Source organism: Puma concolor, chromosome A1 (assembly GCF_028749965.1).
Source record: "Puma concolor isolate L17-30 chromosome A1, mPumCon1.1.hap2, whole genome shotgun sequence".
Lineage (NCBI taxonomy): Eukaryota > Metazoa > Chordata > Mammalia > Carnivora > Felidae > Puma > Puma concolor.
In genome coordinates, this window is record NC_141667.1 from 134,428,207 (window position 1) to 134,444,210 (window position 16,004).

Genomic DNA, 16,004 nt, shown 5'->3' on the forward strand with positions numbered 1-16,004 from the left:
TCTGTCCCAAAAAAAAAAAATAAATGTTGAAAAAAAAAAAAATTTAAAAGGGGCGCCTGGGTGGCGCAGTCGGTTAAGCGTCCGACTTCAGCCAGGTCACGATCTCGCGGTCCGTGAGTTCGAGCCCCGCGTCGGGCTCTGGGCTGATGGCTCAGAGCCTGGAGCCTGTTTCCGATTCTGTGTCTCCCTCTCTCTCTGCCCCTCCCCCGTTCATGCTCTGTCTCTCTCTGTCCCCAAAAAAAAAAATAAATGTTGAAAAAAAAAATTATATGCTTATCTCTTTTGATGCTCCTCACTGTTTATTTTATATTTCTTTAATTTATGTTCTTGACTACTTCCTTCTTTTTATTTTCTTTAGTTTTATTTCAGTTGCTTTTTATGTATTTAAAAAACACTTTTTAAGTGTTTATTTATTTTTGAGAGAGAGAAAGACTGTGAGCAGGGGAGAGGCAGAGAGAGAGGGACACACAGAATCCGAAGCAGGCTCTGAGCTGTCAGCACAGAACTTATAAGCCATGAGATCATGACCTGAGCTGAAGTCAGATGCTTAACTGAGCTGCCCAGGTGCCCCCTCAGCTGCATTTTAATTAACCCCCAGAAATGGATATTTACCTCACAAATTTTCAACCATTCTTATGTGAGTCCAAAAATTGTGAAATATAATGCTTTCATCTTGATTCAGCTCAAATTACTTTTTAACTTCAATTATTTTTTTTGTTGTTGACTCACTGGAAATGTAGTGATGTTTTATTTCCAAATATATGGGAGATGAACTAGCTGTCATTTAGAACATTTATTTCCACTTGAATTAAAATGCTGTTGGAAACATCATCTATATTCAACCTTCTGAGATTTGCTGGAATTCCCTAAGTGGCCCAGTAATCTTTGTGAATGTTTCATAAGGGCTTGAAAAGAATGGATGTTCTGCAGTTTTTTTCAAATTACTTGTATTTATTATTATTATTATTATTATTATTTGGTAGGCTCCACAACCTGTATGGAGCCCCATGCAGAGCCCCACGTGGGGCTTGAACTTATGACCCTGAGATCAAGGCTTAAGCTGAGACCAAGAGCTGGACACTCAATGGACTGGGCCACCCAGGTGCCCCTATTCTGCAGTTTTTAGAGGCAGTGTCCTATATATATTCATTAGCTCAAGTAGTTTCTTTATTGCATTATTCTGTATCATTGCAGATTTTCTTTGGCTTCTTCTATCAAACATTGAAAGAGCTATAATATAATATCCTACTATGATTCCAGCCTTATTTATTTCCACTTGAGTTTACATACATTTTGCTTTATAAATTTAGAGACTATTTTCTTTACTTTCACTTTTGTTCCTTTAAAAATATCGATGACTATAAACTCTATTTTGACAATTACTTTCACCAAACCAGCTGAAGACATCTGTTCAATCTTTTGTCTTCCACAGTTGTTACTGAGAAATCAGCAGGAAGTTGTTTACTCCTAGATAAGTGATTTGGGGCAGCTTTTACGATTTTTAGTAGTATCTTGATTCATTAGAAGCCTGTACATAATTTTTGAGTGATATAAAAATGAAGGGTAAGCAGAAACCCTGCATTGAAAATACTCAGGCAAAATAAAAAGAGTCGAATTAACATGTATTAGAAACTTTGCTTGCTGTTTATACATTATATCATTAAATTTGAAAACAGAACAAGACTTCGGTATCATTATCCCTACATTATAGAGGAAAACATGTGAGATGGTTGAGATTTTCATAATCTATGTTCACCTAGAGGCCATGACTTTATAGAAGTTCTCAACTTAAAAAAAAAGGAAAAAGAAAGGTGATAATATTTACCATAATTTACAAACAAAAAGTCTAGAAGAGAGGTAAGCAGATCTCAATATATTTCTTTTGTAAAGAAAATACTGTACTTACTTTGTGAAGGAAATTTGTTCTCCCAACGGATCCAATTTTCCCATTATGATTCATTAAACAAATGTTTCCTTCAGTAGCTCCATAAAGCTCACACATCTTAATATTTCCAAATCTGTCTAAAAATTCCCTCCATACATCACTCCGTAGGCCGTTTCCAACTGCCAAACGCACTTGATGATCCTTTTCTCCTTCTCTCTGTTAGAGGAAAAGATTTGACTTGTAATTGATTCATTCTAGTTCTCAGCTCTTTCTCTCATTATTATGACTTAAATGGAAATATCCAGAAGTTGGGTGCACATATGCAATAATGGAAGGGAATTTAAAAACAAATCATGCTTAACTCTGTTGCAGAACCACATCCAATAGCTAAGGAAACTAACACTGGCCTAGAGTAATATAGCTTTTACTATCTGGTAAAAGCTCTTCCCACATTCCAGATTATGAAAGCCTTATTTTGGTAGAGATTAAGTAAGGAAGAAAGCTTATTTCAGGAAACAAGCAATAGTTTAAAAGAATTATAAAATGTACCTGAGTTTATCCTCTCCGCTCTACTACTTACTATCTGTATAACTTGGAACAAAAGATTGAATACCACTATAATACTATAATTCTCATTTTATTCACTTGCTGAGAACTGAGAACATCTATCTCACCTATGTACTGCAGTAGTCATATAAACCCACCACATAGCAGGTGGGAAACAATAAACTGAGGTCATCTAATCACTATAATATATGACAGTGCAAATATTATGGCAACTACTTATAAATATTATTTTTGAATGCATAATATTCTCATATTTTACTTCTAATTTGTATTTTAGAATTGAAAGAGAAAACAGAACTATATTTTCTTCTACATTCAATACAATACAATACATTAAGTAACATGAATTATACACTGACCAAAAATGAGAACCTCATACCTGTTAGAATGGCATTTTTTTAAAAAGATAAGAAATAACAGGTATTTGTGAGGATGTAGACAAAAAGAAACATTTGTGTACTGTGGGTGGGAATGTGCATTGATACAGCCACTATGGAAAATGGAATGGAGATTTCTCCAAAAATTAAAAATAAAACTCCCATAGGATCCCATACAATTCCCCATCTGTGTATTTATCTGAAGGAAATAAAAATGCTAACTGAAAAAGATATGCACCCCCATGTTCACTACAGCATTACTTACAGTACCCAAGACACAAAACAACCTAAGGGCCTACTGACAGATGTTATCAGTCAATAAATAGTGGTACACACACACACAGGACTACTATTCAGCCAAGAAAAGGGAAATATTGCCATTTGCAACAACATAGATGGACTCAAGGGTGTTATGCTTAGTGGAATAAGAAGGAGAAAGACAAAGACCATGTGATCTCACTTATATGAGAAACCTAAAAACAAAAGCAAAACCCAAAAAGTCCCCAAACCCAAAGCTCACAGATATAGAGAACAGAAATGGGGAATGGGGAAGGGTGAAATGGGTGAGGGGGATCAAAAGGTACAAATTTCCAAATATGAAATAGTCATGGGGGTGTAATGTTCAGCATGGTGAATGGAGTTAATAATGCTGGGCCGAATATTTCAAAGTTGCCAAGAGAGTAAATCTGTTTCCATCACAAGAAAAATAAATGTGTAACTATCTGTGATGTCGGATATTAACCAGACTTATTTTGGTGATCATTTTGCAATATACACAAATACTAAATAATTATGCTGTACACCTAAAACTTACATAACGTTAAATGTCAATTATACCTTACCAAAAAATTAGAGTCAGACTATACTATCAATGTAGTTATGGTAAACCCATGATTCCCACTGAGCTACCTCCATCCTCATCAAAATACAAACTTAACAAAAAATAATAATACATCAACAACAGTAATAAAATAGAGAAATCAATGTCGCTGACACTTAGAATTAAAAATGATCGGTTGATCACATTCTTTATCTCAGTTCCTTCTCAGTCTTAAAGGAAAGATTTAACCGATCAATTCTCAAGAACAAAGAGAATGTGAGTGAAAGGTCATTTTGGAAACCGCAAACTAAATAGGTAACAGCCGTGGGGAAGGCTGACATCAAAGTCCATAGGTGGGGCACAACAAATGCCCTAAGGTGTTATGGAAGCATTCTTCAAAAAGAATGAAGAAGGTAGAAGCCTGGGTGGAAAACAAGCAGCCACACCCACAGATAACGTTGGCATGGGTGATATACATCTGGGCACCTGCCCTTGCTACACATTAGGCAAATACTGGAGATTTCCCCTCTGGAGAAGTCCATCCAGACAGACACCAGTCTGGGTTGCGGAATCTACTGAAAATAGTAGTGTTAAATAAAAGGTGAGATCATTAAACTCAGAGCAAAACTAAACTATAGTGATAGAAATCAGAATATTGTAGGCATTTGGTGGGACAATGACTGATTCTTAAGGACATTCAGGGGGAAGGTCTTCATGAAAAAAAATAAAATTGCTTAAAAATACTTGAAGTGTTAAATCATAATGAGAAATTTCAGCTTCAATGGAGAGTTTGAGATGAATTAGTATTGCAATACTAATTCATTTAGATGCTAACTCATTAGGCATTTAGAAAGCTCAATGCCTTTTTAAAAAGGCTATTATTAGAAATAAGATGTTGCTGCATCCCAATGTTTATAGCAGCACTATCAACAATAGCCAAAGTATGGAAAGAGTCCGAATGTCCATCGATGGATGAATGGATAAAGAAGTTATGGTGTATATATATATATATATATATATATATATATATACACACACACAGACACACACACACACACACACACATGGAGTATGACTCAGCAATCAAAAAGAATGAAATCTTGCCATATGCAACTACGTGGATGGAACTGGAGGGTTTTATGCTAAGTGAAATTAGTCAGTCAGAGAAAGACAAATATCATATGACTTCACTCATATGAGGACTTTAAGATACAAAACAGATGAACATAAGGGAAGGGAAGCAAAAATAGTATAAAAACAGGGAGGGGGACAAAACATAAGAGACTCTTAAAAATGGAAACCAAACAAAGGGTTGCTGGAAGGGTTGTGGGAGGGGGGATGGGCTAAATGGGTAAGGGGCACCAAGGAATCTACTCCTGAAATCACTGTTGCACTATATGCTAACTAACTTGGATGTATATTAAAAAAAAAAAAAAAAAAAAAAAAGAGCAGAATCTGGTAATTCATCACTTACATACAATATCCAGTGCTCATCAATTTTACCTAATTTTAATGAATTGAGATTTAAATTTAAAAATCGATTCTTGGTTTGCGTCATTAGAAAAATTTTAACTGTATTTGGAACAACTTGGTCATTCGAATCTATTTGCTTTAACTGTAAATTTTGTGACCTCTACATACACACCAGATTCAGGCTTAGTTAAAAAAAAAAAAAAAGGGTTATAAAATATCTCAATTTTTTAAATATCTGTTATATGTTGCAATGATATTATCTTGGATATAGTGGATTAAATAAAACCTATTTTTAAAATTAAAAAAAAAAGGATATGTGTCATCATTGTACATGGCAGAGGTGAGGGGTGTGGAAATTAGGGAGTAAATCTTTTCTCCTGGGTTGTGAAGACTTCCTAGGGGAAAATGGTCAGGACAATTTATTCATATGTTAATTTTTAAAATTAATACGTTTCAATTTTTATATTAGATATTTTCTGTTCATCCGTTGAATTTGCTTTATGACCTGACACTAATTTATGATTAAGTCTAAAGAGTCTACTCCAGACCTGGCATGCAGAAAACTCTCAATAAATATTGTTGACCAATTAAAAAAAAAAGGAAATAAAATGTTGCAAAAGTCAAATTGTAATTATATTTTAAACACATTCTGTGCCTCAGCTATGAATAAAATTTACATATTATAATTTATTTATAATAAAAAACTGATGATCAACATATTTAAAAATGATCACAATCATATTGGTACCAAAGAGGGAGAAGAAATGTATGTATATATGTGAGTAGGAAGTCAGGTAGATGACAATTAAAAATCAAGGGGTGCCTGGGTGGCTCAGTTGGTTAATTGTCTGACTCTTGATATTAGCCTGTGGGACTGAGCCCTGCATAGGGCTATGTGCTGACCCTGGAGCCTGCTTGGCATTCTTTCACTCTCCCTCTCTCCCTGCCCCTCTCCATTCCCTGCACCCCCCTTTCAAAATAAACTTTAAAAAAAGGAAGGAAAAAACCTGAAAAGTCAATAGTCATATACATATTTTATTGAGAAATATGTGACTATATAACAACCCAAAATATCTTAAAATAATTAAGAATGTTTACCTGTAGAGATCAGGTATTGATAGCAGGGGGTTACTATTTATCTTGAGAGCAGATTGATTTTTTAAAACTACAGAAGTCCTTATTTGATAAAATAAAAATTAAAGAAACTAAATAAGAGGCAAACAAGAGTGTGGGTACATCAAAAAAAAAAAGACTCCAACTTGCTGATTTCCTTAGTCCCACATCAATAGGGTTTAAGCTAAACATTCCCCAGACAGAAAAAAACTCACTCAGACAAGAACAGCTCCTTCTTAGACAGAGGATTCTTTTCTACCACTAAATATAACCCTGAGCAGTTCCGTACTGGCTCCCAGCTCCCATGGGCATGTTGGATATTGCCTACCTGGCATGGAACTAGTTCTTAGATTTTCCACTGCCATTTTTCTAGACAAAACAGTAGTGCTGCAAATCTTAAGAGTTATTCTGCTTGAATAGAGAACAATCTTTTATATGGTACAACTCTTGGAAGCTTTTCAGGTCAGAGATGAGTTTGAGCAAGTATCATTATTTCTAAAATGTGTTGGCACACTCCAGAAAACAATAAGTAGGTGGATTACAAACCAAATTTCATAGACTTTAACCTGTGTGGGCCACAGCTATAGAAGTTTACTAAATAAGGACATTCATTCAAAATAATTCAATTGGTAGAAAAATCAAGTTATCAAAACTAGGATAAGGCTTTTGTCTGAAAAGATCAAATGCCCTTATCTAACTCTCAAGGTATCTTTATTCTATCTACTTCAAGCAGAGCCTGATGTAATGACTACATTAACCTGGCATCCACTGGCATGATGAACTGGGAGGTTGGTAGGGGTCAGGAAATGGAAAAAGGGGGTCAACAGAAAGGGAAATGTGAGAAAGAAAACATAATAAGGATTGGCAAAGGGAGCTTTAAAAAAGTGACCCTGGAATGTATGGAAATTGGAAGGTGGGTCTAAGAGTTGCTAATTATATTTGGTTTTGTATGTGTACATTTTATAGTTGCTCAGAAACTAGCCAGTACATCATCTAAAACACAACCAAAATTTCTCAACTCCCGCCTACAATTAAAAAAAAAAAAAAACCCTTCTCTGTCCATAAATTCCTTCAAAACTTCTTTTTTTATTAATTTTTTCTAATGTTTATTTAATTTTGAGAGAGAGAGAGAGAGAATGCAAGCAGGGGAGGGGCAGAGAGAGAGGGAGACACAGAATCCGAAGCAGACTCCAGGCTCTGAGCTGTCAGCACAGACACCGATGTGGGGCTTGAACCGACAAACAGTGAAATCATGACCTGAGCAGAAGTCAGGTTCTTAACTGACTGAGCCACCCAGGTACCCCCCTTCAAACCTTGTTAGAACAAATTCCCATTTCTTCTAATTCTCCCTGTGGCAGGAGGTTACTACCTAAATATCTCTAGATATCTGAGCTGCATCGGGAATGGAATGAGGAAAGCATGCATAAATATAAGTACAATTAGATGAATGAAGGAATACATAACACTTACATATATACATGTGCAAGAGAAAGACACAGACTGGCAGAGAGAACAAGTAATGAGAGAGACAAAGTGATGGAGAGAGAGGAATACATAAGGGACAAACAGAGACCCATGGAAAGCAGGAAAGACACATAGTAAAAATGAAAGAAAGTGAGAGAGACCTACACAGAAGAAAGCAAAAGTGACACACAGAGCAAGGGACAGAGGGCAGGGGGAGGAAAGGGTGGGGAGAGAGAGAAAGACAGAGAGAAAGGATAGAGTATAAATAAAAGAGAGAAAGGGACAAAGAGTGAAATAGAGATACAAACAAAAACACAGTCGGGGCACAAAGACAACAGTGCTTGCACACAAAGGGATGCGATCTCTCTCTCTCTCTCTCTCTCTCTCTCTCTCTCTCTCGTGTGCACACACACACACACACACTCACACACACATAGGCAGAAAGGTAGGAAGAAAAAGATAAACTAGATACAGAGAAATATATTCAAAGAGAGAGAGAAAGATGTACTCACAGAGACACAAAAAGAGAGACACATGGTTGCCCAGAGAGACACAGGTACTGAGACATGCAGAAAGGGATACAAGCAAACAGAGAAACAAACAAGGAAAAACAAGTAAGGTAGACACAGACAGAGAAAGAGGGCAAATACAGAAATCCAGAGGATGATGCTGGACAAAAAACAAAAGACATGTTTGCAGCCAAATCAGCAGAAGCAGAAAGATCGAGAATATGTTTGAGTCCCTGTGTCCAGGTTATTGTATTACCTCATTTTAATCACCATGATAACCCTATAAAATAAGATGTATTATCCCCATTTTGCACACTGGGATAATGAAGTTCAGGTCCAAGGTCATAGACATGAAATAAACAAGAGACAGAATTTGAACTCATGAAAATGAAAGCCCTGTGTGGGCAGGGCTGTTGCCTTTTCTCTCCTCTGCTGTGCTCCATTGACTAGGCCAGTGCCTGGTACATAAGAGATGTTTAAAACATATCTGTGGAAGGAAGAAAGAAAGAGAGGGAAAGCAAGTCAAAAAAAAAAAGGAAGACAGGGAGGGAAGGAAGGAAAAAACAGAAGAGAAAAAAACAGCTCAAGCCCCCCAACCCCATACCCCCCAAAGCCCATGTTCTATTTTTCCCAACCTTTCCCCAGGATTTTAGTAATAGGAAGCAATCAAAACATGGGTTTCTAATTCAGTAGTTAGTGCCTAAATATTTATAGACTTGCACACATGCAGAGTAAGCCGTTTTAGAACACACACAAAGTATTCATTTTATCTCCAGCCATTTAAAATCCCATTTGAGGGGCGCCTGGGTGGCTCGGTCGGTTAAGCATCCGACTTCGGCTCAGGTCATGATCTCACGGTCCGTGAGTTCGAGCCCCACGTCGGGCTCTGTGCTGAGAGCTCAGAGCCTGGAGCCTGTTTCGGATTCTGTGTCTCCCTCTCTCTCTGCCCCTCCTCATGCCCTGTCTCTCTCTGTCTCAAAAATAAATAAACGTTAAAAAAAAAAAAAATTTTAAAATCCCATTTGAATTTTTTTTGAGAGAGAGAGAGTGAGAAAGAGAGAGTGTGCAAGTTGGAGAGGGGCAGAGAGAGAAGGAGAGAGAGAATCCCAAGCAGGCTCTGCTCTGTCAGTGCAAAGTCGGACGCGGGGCTCAATCCCACAACCCTGGGATCACGACCTGAGCCGACCTCAAGAGTCAGACACTCAACCCACTTGAAATTTAAAAGTGAATCTGCTGGATGAATCAGACCTTTTAGGACAGAGATCCCAAGGTCTTGGATTTCAGGAGAGCACTTTTTTCATGTGCCTTTCAGTACCATGTATCCATTCCAACTTGGACATACAATGCCCAACAGATGTGACCATACAGCAGTCACATCAACTGGAACCAAGGCTCTTGTTTCTCCAAAGTGTTCTTGGGGAGCTGTTTTTCCAGCAGCGTCTATCGGTTGAGCTGCTACAGGGCAGTCAGTGGTTGAACTACAGCAACCTCCTACTGAGTCATTTATTTATTTATTCAACTGATGAAGTGGGCAGGCCTCTAACAATACCCTCCTAGAAACAAAGTCTTCTTCTTCCAGAACATGTGCTTAATCCTCCTCAGAAAATCTAAAATACACCCAAGCAAAATAGCCTCTTTATGTGCCTATGAAAAATGAAACTCTGGAGGTTCTGCTTAAACACAGGTAATTTGGCATCAACTATGATTTCTCGGGAAACAAAGAGCATCTGTTGATAGATGGAGACACAGAAAAGAAATAGAAATTGACAGCGAAAACAAAGGGGCAAATCCTTTCTGCCTTCAGTCCCGGATAACTAGCTGCTTAGTGCGTAAAAAAAAGTATGGTCTAATTCCTAAAGGATCATCTAAAATTTATAACAACACATGTTAGGGATTATGATTCTTCCATCTTGATTCTCTTCAATGTCAGACCTCTTTTTCCCAAAGCCCACTGATAATTATGTATGCATAATTGCATGTGTGACATCAACACACTCCATATAATATGAATGAACTACATTCCAATAGTTTGCTTCCTTCACAGCCACTCCAATATTATACCTTGAAAAAATAAAGGCAGTGAGCCACATGGGTATTACAGAATGGGTACAAGAGTAACACTAAATGCAAACAGGCTGTCAGAGAATCCTGGGGCAAAAAATCCAGGCAAAAAAAAAATCACAAAAAACTCTGCAGCCTCTCTTTTACTGAAGGGGGAAAGGAATGGTGGGGGACAGAGTGGAGGCCTCTGTCGAGAAGGGACCAGAGAGTACTTGAAAGGAGAGACCTGTACTGCTAACTGGGTGCGGGCTCCAGCACCCCATAAGCCTTTGCCTCCCCAGCATGGGTTTGGGCAGGCCATAGTTTCCGAGATGCCAGGCCACAGTTCCACAAACCATTTGAAGGCATAAATAGTAGCTTGAAAAGACCTCTGTGATTTCAAGTGTTAAAGCAGAAATTTCTGCAGCCACATCGTGGGCTTATTTCACACTTATCTTTTAGATATAATATTAAGAGGGACTGCCATTTACAATCTGCTTCTGAACAGGTGTTTTCTAACCTGACAGCACTCGGGGGGGGGGGGGGGGGGGACTCAGAGCAGGGGGAGAGTCCTGCTTTAGACCGGAGACATTTCAAAGTTGCCTTGTTTGAGAAAGACTGGTTCCAAGAGTCTCTGCAAGACTTGCCTTGAACCTGAATTTTATTTCATCTAAGTACAAAAAGGGCTGTGTAAACATAGAGGGCAGGATAGTCTTCTCTGGAAACCCAGAAAAAGGGTCACCTGAGCCACAACTACTGTGATTTATTAATGAAATGTTCTGAAAAGTTCAGGGGCCCATTACCAAGATAATTTCTGCTCTGAGCTGGATGCAGCAATGGTCTGACTTGCTCCAGGCAATGATGCAAACCTTTGATTTATCCAAACTCCCTCTGAGTTCTGTCCTCAGGAACTTGACTTTCTGATTTTTATAAAAAAATCTTTAACCTTTTATTTTATTTATTTATTTTGAGAGACAGAGCTGAGCAGGAGACAGGCAGAGAGAGACAAAGACACAGAATCCAAAGCAGGCTCCAGGCTCGGAGATGTTAGCACAGAGCCAGACGCGGGGCTCAAACCCGCAAACTGTGAGATCGTGACCTGAGCCAAAGTCAGATGCTTAACCAACTGAGCCACCCAGGTGCCCCTTGACTTTCTGATTTTAACTGAGCTTACCATGCAGGGCTGGGACTAGTCAAAGATCGTGCTGGTCATGAGTACATGAGTATCCCAGCAATGAGGCTTCTTACGTTGGTTACTTTATTTAAAAAATAATAATAATTCAACAGGGGAACCTGGGTGACTTAGTGGGTTAAGTGTCGGACATCAGCTGAGGTCATGATCTCACAGGTCTGAGCCCCGGATCAGGCTCTGTGCTGACAGCTCAGAGCCTGGAGCCTGCTTCAGATCCTGTGCCCCTCTCTTTCTCTGTCCTTCACCCATGCGCACTTTATCTCTCTCTCTCAAAAATAAATAAACATTAAAAACAATTTAAAAATAACTCAACAAATTTTTACTGAGCACCTACTATACGTCAGGTACCATTGTGACTACGGAGGATATAATTATAGATGAAAAAGATAAAGTCCCTGCTTTCCTGGAACCTATATAATAGTAGAAGGGAGGGATTAAGAGAGAATAAAGAACAAGTACATATAAAATCTATAACAGGGTAATAAGTTCCATGAAGAAAAATAAAGCAGTAAACAAAGACTATGGGATAAACATTGTAATGGAGTCTGACTCCATTCTTGGTGTATGACTACTGACAGCCTTCACGCCCCAACACTCCCTTCTTCCCCCGCCTCACATCTGGGCAAGCAGGAGAGAAAGCCCAGCTTTCCTGCCCTTGGCAGCAACAGGAAGTTCAAAGCACACAAGCAGCCCCACCTGCACAAGACCACTCACCCTAGTGCCTCCTCCTCATCACAATAAAAGCTGAGCCCATCCCTTTCTTCTGCTTTCTGAAGCCATTTTTAAAACATGTTTATTTATGGTGCGACAGACAGAGAGGGTGAGTGGGGGAGGGGCAGAGAGAAAGGATCCAAAGTAGGCTCTGCACTGTCAGCACAGAGCCCCACGTGGGGCTTGAGATCATGACCTGAGCGGAAATCAACAGGTGGATGCTTAACTGACTGAGCCACCCAGGTACCCCTGAAGCCATTTTTGGATTCGCTTGGGACCCTGCCCTGCTCTCCCCAGAAAGCCCCGTTATGTAAGTAATAAACCTGTTCACATTCTCTTGATGCATGTAGGGTATCATAATGTGGCCACCACACTACACATCAGTAGGACCTGTGGTCAGAGAAGCTCTCTCTGGTGAGGAGGATTGGGATGGGCTAGGCAGTGAGTCATGCAAATATTGAAGGAACATTCAAGGGGAGGGAACTGAGAGCCCCCTTTCATTGAAGGAAAAGCAAGGAGGGCAGCAAATGTGGTGGAGTGAACATGGAGAGAGAGCGGTGTGGCAGGGAATCGGGGGATGAGGGGACATCCCAGTAATGGAAGCAGACCACATAGAGCTGTGTGGTCTGTGATAAGGGAACTGAGATTTTCTTCCAAGTGAACCATCAGAGGGATTTCCATAGTGGAGTAACACAACCTGACCTATATTTTAACAGAACCATTCCAACTGCTATGCAAGAACAGAATTTAAGGGGACAAGAGTGAAGTGAAGAAGAAGCCAGTGGTAAAATATCAGAAGGAACCAGAGCTGACTCAGATGAGAGCAGCAGGGAGGTGTTAAACTGAGGTTTGGTTCTGGATGTATTTGAACGTCAAATCTGTAGGGTTTGCTCAAGGATTAGATGGGGTGTGAGGGAACGAGAACTCCAAGGGAGATCCCAGGGTGTGTGTGGCTGAGGACTTGGAAGAATGGAGTTGTCATTAACTCGGAGAGTCAGGTTGGGGCAAGGAGAGCATGCCAGAGGAAGTGGTGAAAAGTTGGGCTTTGGCCACTTTTGAGATCAGGTGTCAGGAAGGTTAAGGAAGATCCAGCAATGGAGACCATGTAAAGCTCTCAACTGGCATCTTGAGCTTGGTCGATATGAGTCTAATCTAAACACATACACTGATAAAGGGCAATCTGAACATATCACACTGGAGACTAGCTCTTCAATTTAGGCATATTCCCTAAGGTAACAAAAACTATCTCCAGAAGCCTCTTCCAGGGAGTCCCTGGCCATTGTGATCAATCTGTTTCCATTTGAATTCCTGCACTTAACTCATTAACCCTTACATCAACTCTGGACATAACTGCTATTACACTCATTTTATAGATGAAAAAACTGGCGTGTTGGCTATTCAGAAAAGCAAGATAATTTGCTCAAGATCACAGAGCTTTTGAGACATGGAAGTTAGGCTTGAATTTCAAGCTCCCTGATGCCAAGGGGCAAACAAATTAAATTACTTGCCTGATGTCACATGGTGAATTAATGGAAAGGTTGGAATTAGCCCCCTGACATGTTTACTCTAAATTTATTGTTATTTTTTTTCCATTGGGAATAAAATGATCATTTGGAAAATTCTAGTCATTTATCACTTGCTGAAGATTCTTGTACTTGCTCATTGCAGGGTAAAGATTGGCCATTTCTCACTTTGATTTTGTATGTTCATAGCAAGGAAGTCAGGAACATACTATTAAAGGAAGAAGCAACGTGAAAAATTGCAAATAAATGATAAAATAATCTTAGATATAATTTTAATATTTTAAATCGATTTGGACTGTAGGAAAACCTCACTCACATACCATATATACAGGAAAAATAGTATCTAATCCAAGAGGAAACAGGCATCATATTTTCAGGATTTCTAATTTTATATTTTTGTTTTCAGTGTTTTTAGTTGTGAAAACACAATATTATAAAATTACTAATATGTTAATATTTTAAAGTTGTACTTTAAATTTATGCTGTATTAAAGCTGGCTTTTATAATTAAAGTGTGATTTTTATTGGTCATAGACCAATTATTTTCAACACTCACAAAAATTACTCTCATTTTACAATGACATATGCAGAAAACATTACCACATTCTGTTTAAAAATAAAATCCTTCCATTTGTATTGGGCTTCCCAGTTCAGATTTTTTTCACATATATCTCATAACTGGATTATGTGAGGGACAAGTGAGGACAAGTAAGTACTGTCACCTATTTTGATAAAGATGGCAAGTATGGCTCAAAGAGAAGTGACCAGCAGAAAGTCATACGAGAAGAATTTGAAACTGAGGGGCACCGGGGTGGCTCAGTCTGTTAAGTGTCTGACTTTAGCTCAGGTCATGATCTCATAGTTCATGAGTTTCAGCCCCACTTTGGCCTCTGTGCTGACAGCTCAGAGCCCGGAGCCTGCTTCAGATTCTGTGTCTCCCTCTCTCTCTGCCCTTCCCCCATTCACGCTCTGTCCCTCTCTCTTTCTCTCAAAAATAAATAAACATTAAAAAAATTTTTTTAAAGTGGGCGCCTGCGTGGCTCTACAGTAGGTTAAGAGTCCGACTTCAGCTCAGGTCATGATCTCATGGTTCATGGGTTCAAGCCCCATGTCAGGCTCTGTGCTGACAGCTCAGAGCCTGGAGCCTGCTTCAGATTCTGTGTCTCCCTCTCTCTTTCTCTCTGTGCCCCTCCCCTGCTCATGCCCATGTGCGTGCTCTCTCTCTCTCTCTCTCAAAAATAAACAAACATTAAAAAAAATTTTTTTTAAAGAGTTTGAAATTGAACCTGTGTCTTTTGATTCCATAGTTAATGAACTATCTGATGGCTTTGTGCATAAAGTAAATTTCTTGGGAAATTTAATAAATAAGGGATATGTGTACTCTTAATGGAAATCATAGCATGAATGGTAAAAGCAGATAGGCAGAAAAAAAATATGTGTATATGTATCACTACTAATGAAATATGAATCATTAAATTTTAAATTAGCAATTAAAAGCTTTTAATAATTTACACAGTCTAAAACATTCTCAAAATATTCATTAATTCCCTGCTAATTCTACTAGCATTTAGGGTGCTTGTAGTTATTTCTTATCCTAGTCCTTCTGAGGACTATATTTGTATATTTGTAGTTTCTAAGCAGAAAAGAAGGTTCTGGGAACCTGCCAACTTTTCTAAATGCTTTCATAGCTAGTATGAGAATATTAAACACACCTTTGATTTACTCAAGGAAAAGTGAGTTTTAATTTTTTTTTTTTTTAACGTTTATTTATTTTTGAGACAGAGAGAGACAGAGCATGAACGGGGGAGGGGCAGAGAGAGAGGGAGACACAGAATCGGAAGCAGGCTCCAGGCTCTGAGCCATCAGCCCAGAGCCCGACGCGGGGCTCGAACTCACGGACCGCGAGATCGTGACCTGGCTGAAGTCGGACGCTTAACCGACTGAGCCACCCAGGCGCCCCAGGGAAAGTGAGTTTTAAAAGAGGGATGATTTACTCAACCATATAATAATATGTTTCAAATATCTGGGGTAAACAAATAACAAAAAATGTATAAATATCTTAAAGTGCCTAGGTCTTGGAGATAAAATCAATTGTTTTGAGTGTTCCAGAGAAGAAAATGGTGATGAAACTAAGGACATCTTAATAACAATTATAGTTCACATTAATTTAAAAATGTCATTCTTGGGGCGCCTGGGTGGCGCAGTCGGTTAAGCGTCCGACTTCAGCCAGGTCACGATCTCGCGGTCCGTGAGTTCGAGCCCCGCGTCGGGCTCTGGGCTGATGGCTCAGAGCCTGGAGCCTGTTTCCGATTCTGTGTCTCCCTCTCTCTC

At 39.0% G+C, this 16,004-nt stretch overlaps 1 protein-coding gene across 1 annotated transcript in view; it reads right to left on the reverse strand.

The window, feature by feature from the left end:
* The window catches only part of SLC27A6 (solute carrier family 27 member 6), a 76,094-nt gene that overhangs the window by 18,000 nt on the left and 42,090 nt on the right, over positions 1-16,004 (reverse strand). Inside the window, exon 5 of the mRNA XM_025924424.2 lies at positions 1,907-2,101. Coding sequence (XP_025780209.2) covers positions 1,907-2,101 — 195 coding nt within the window. The remainder of the gene's footprint in view (positions 1-1,906; positions 2,102-16,004) is intronic.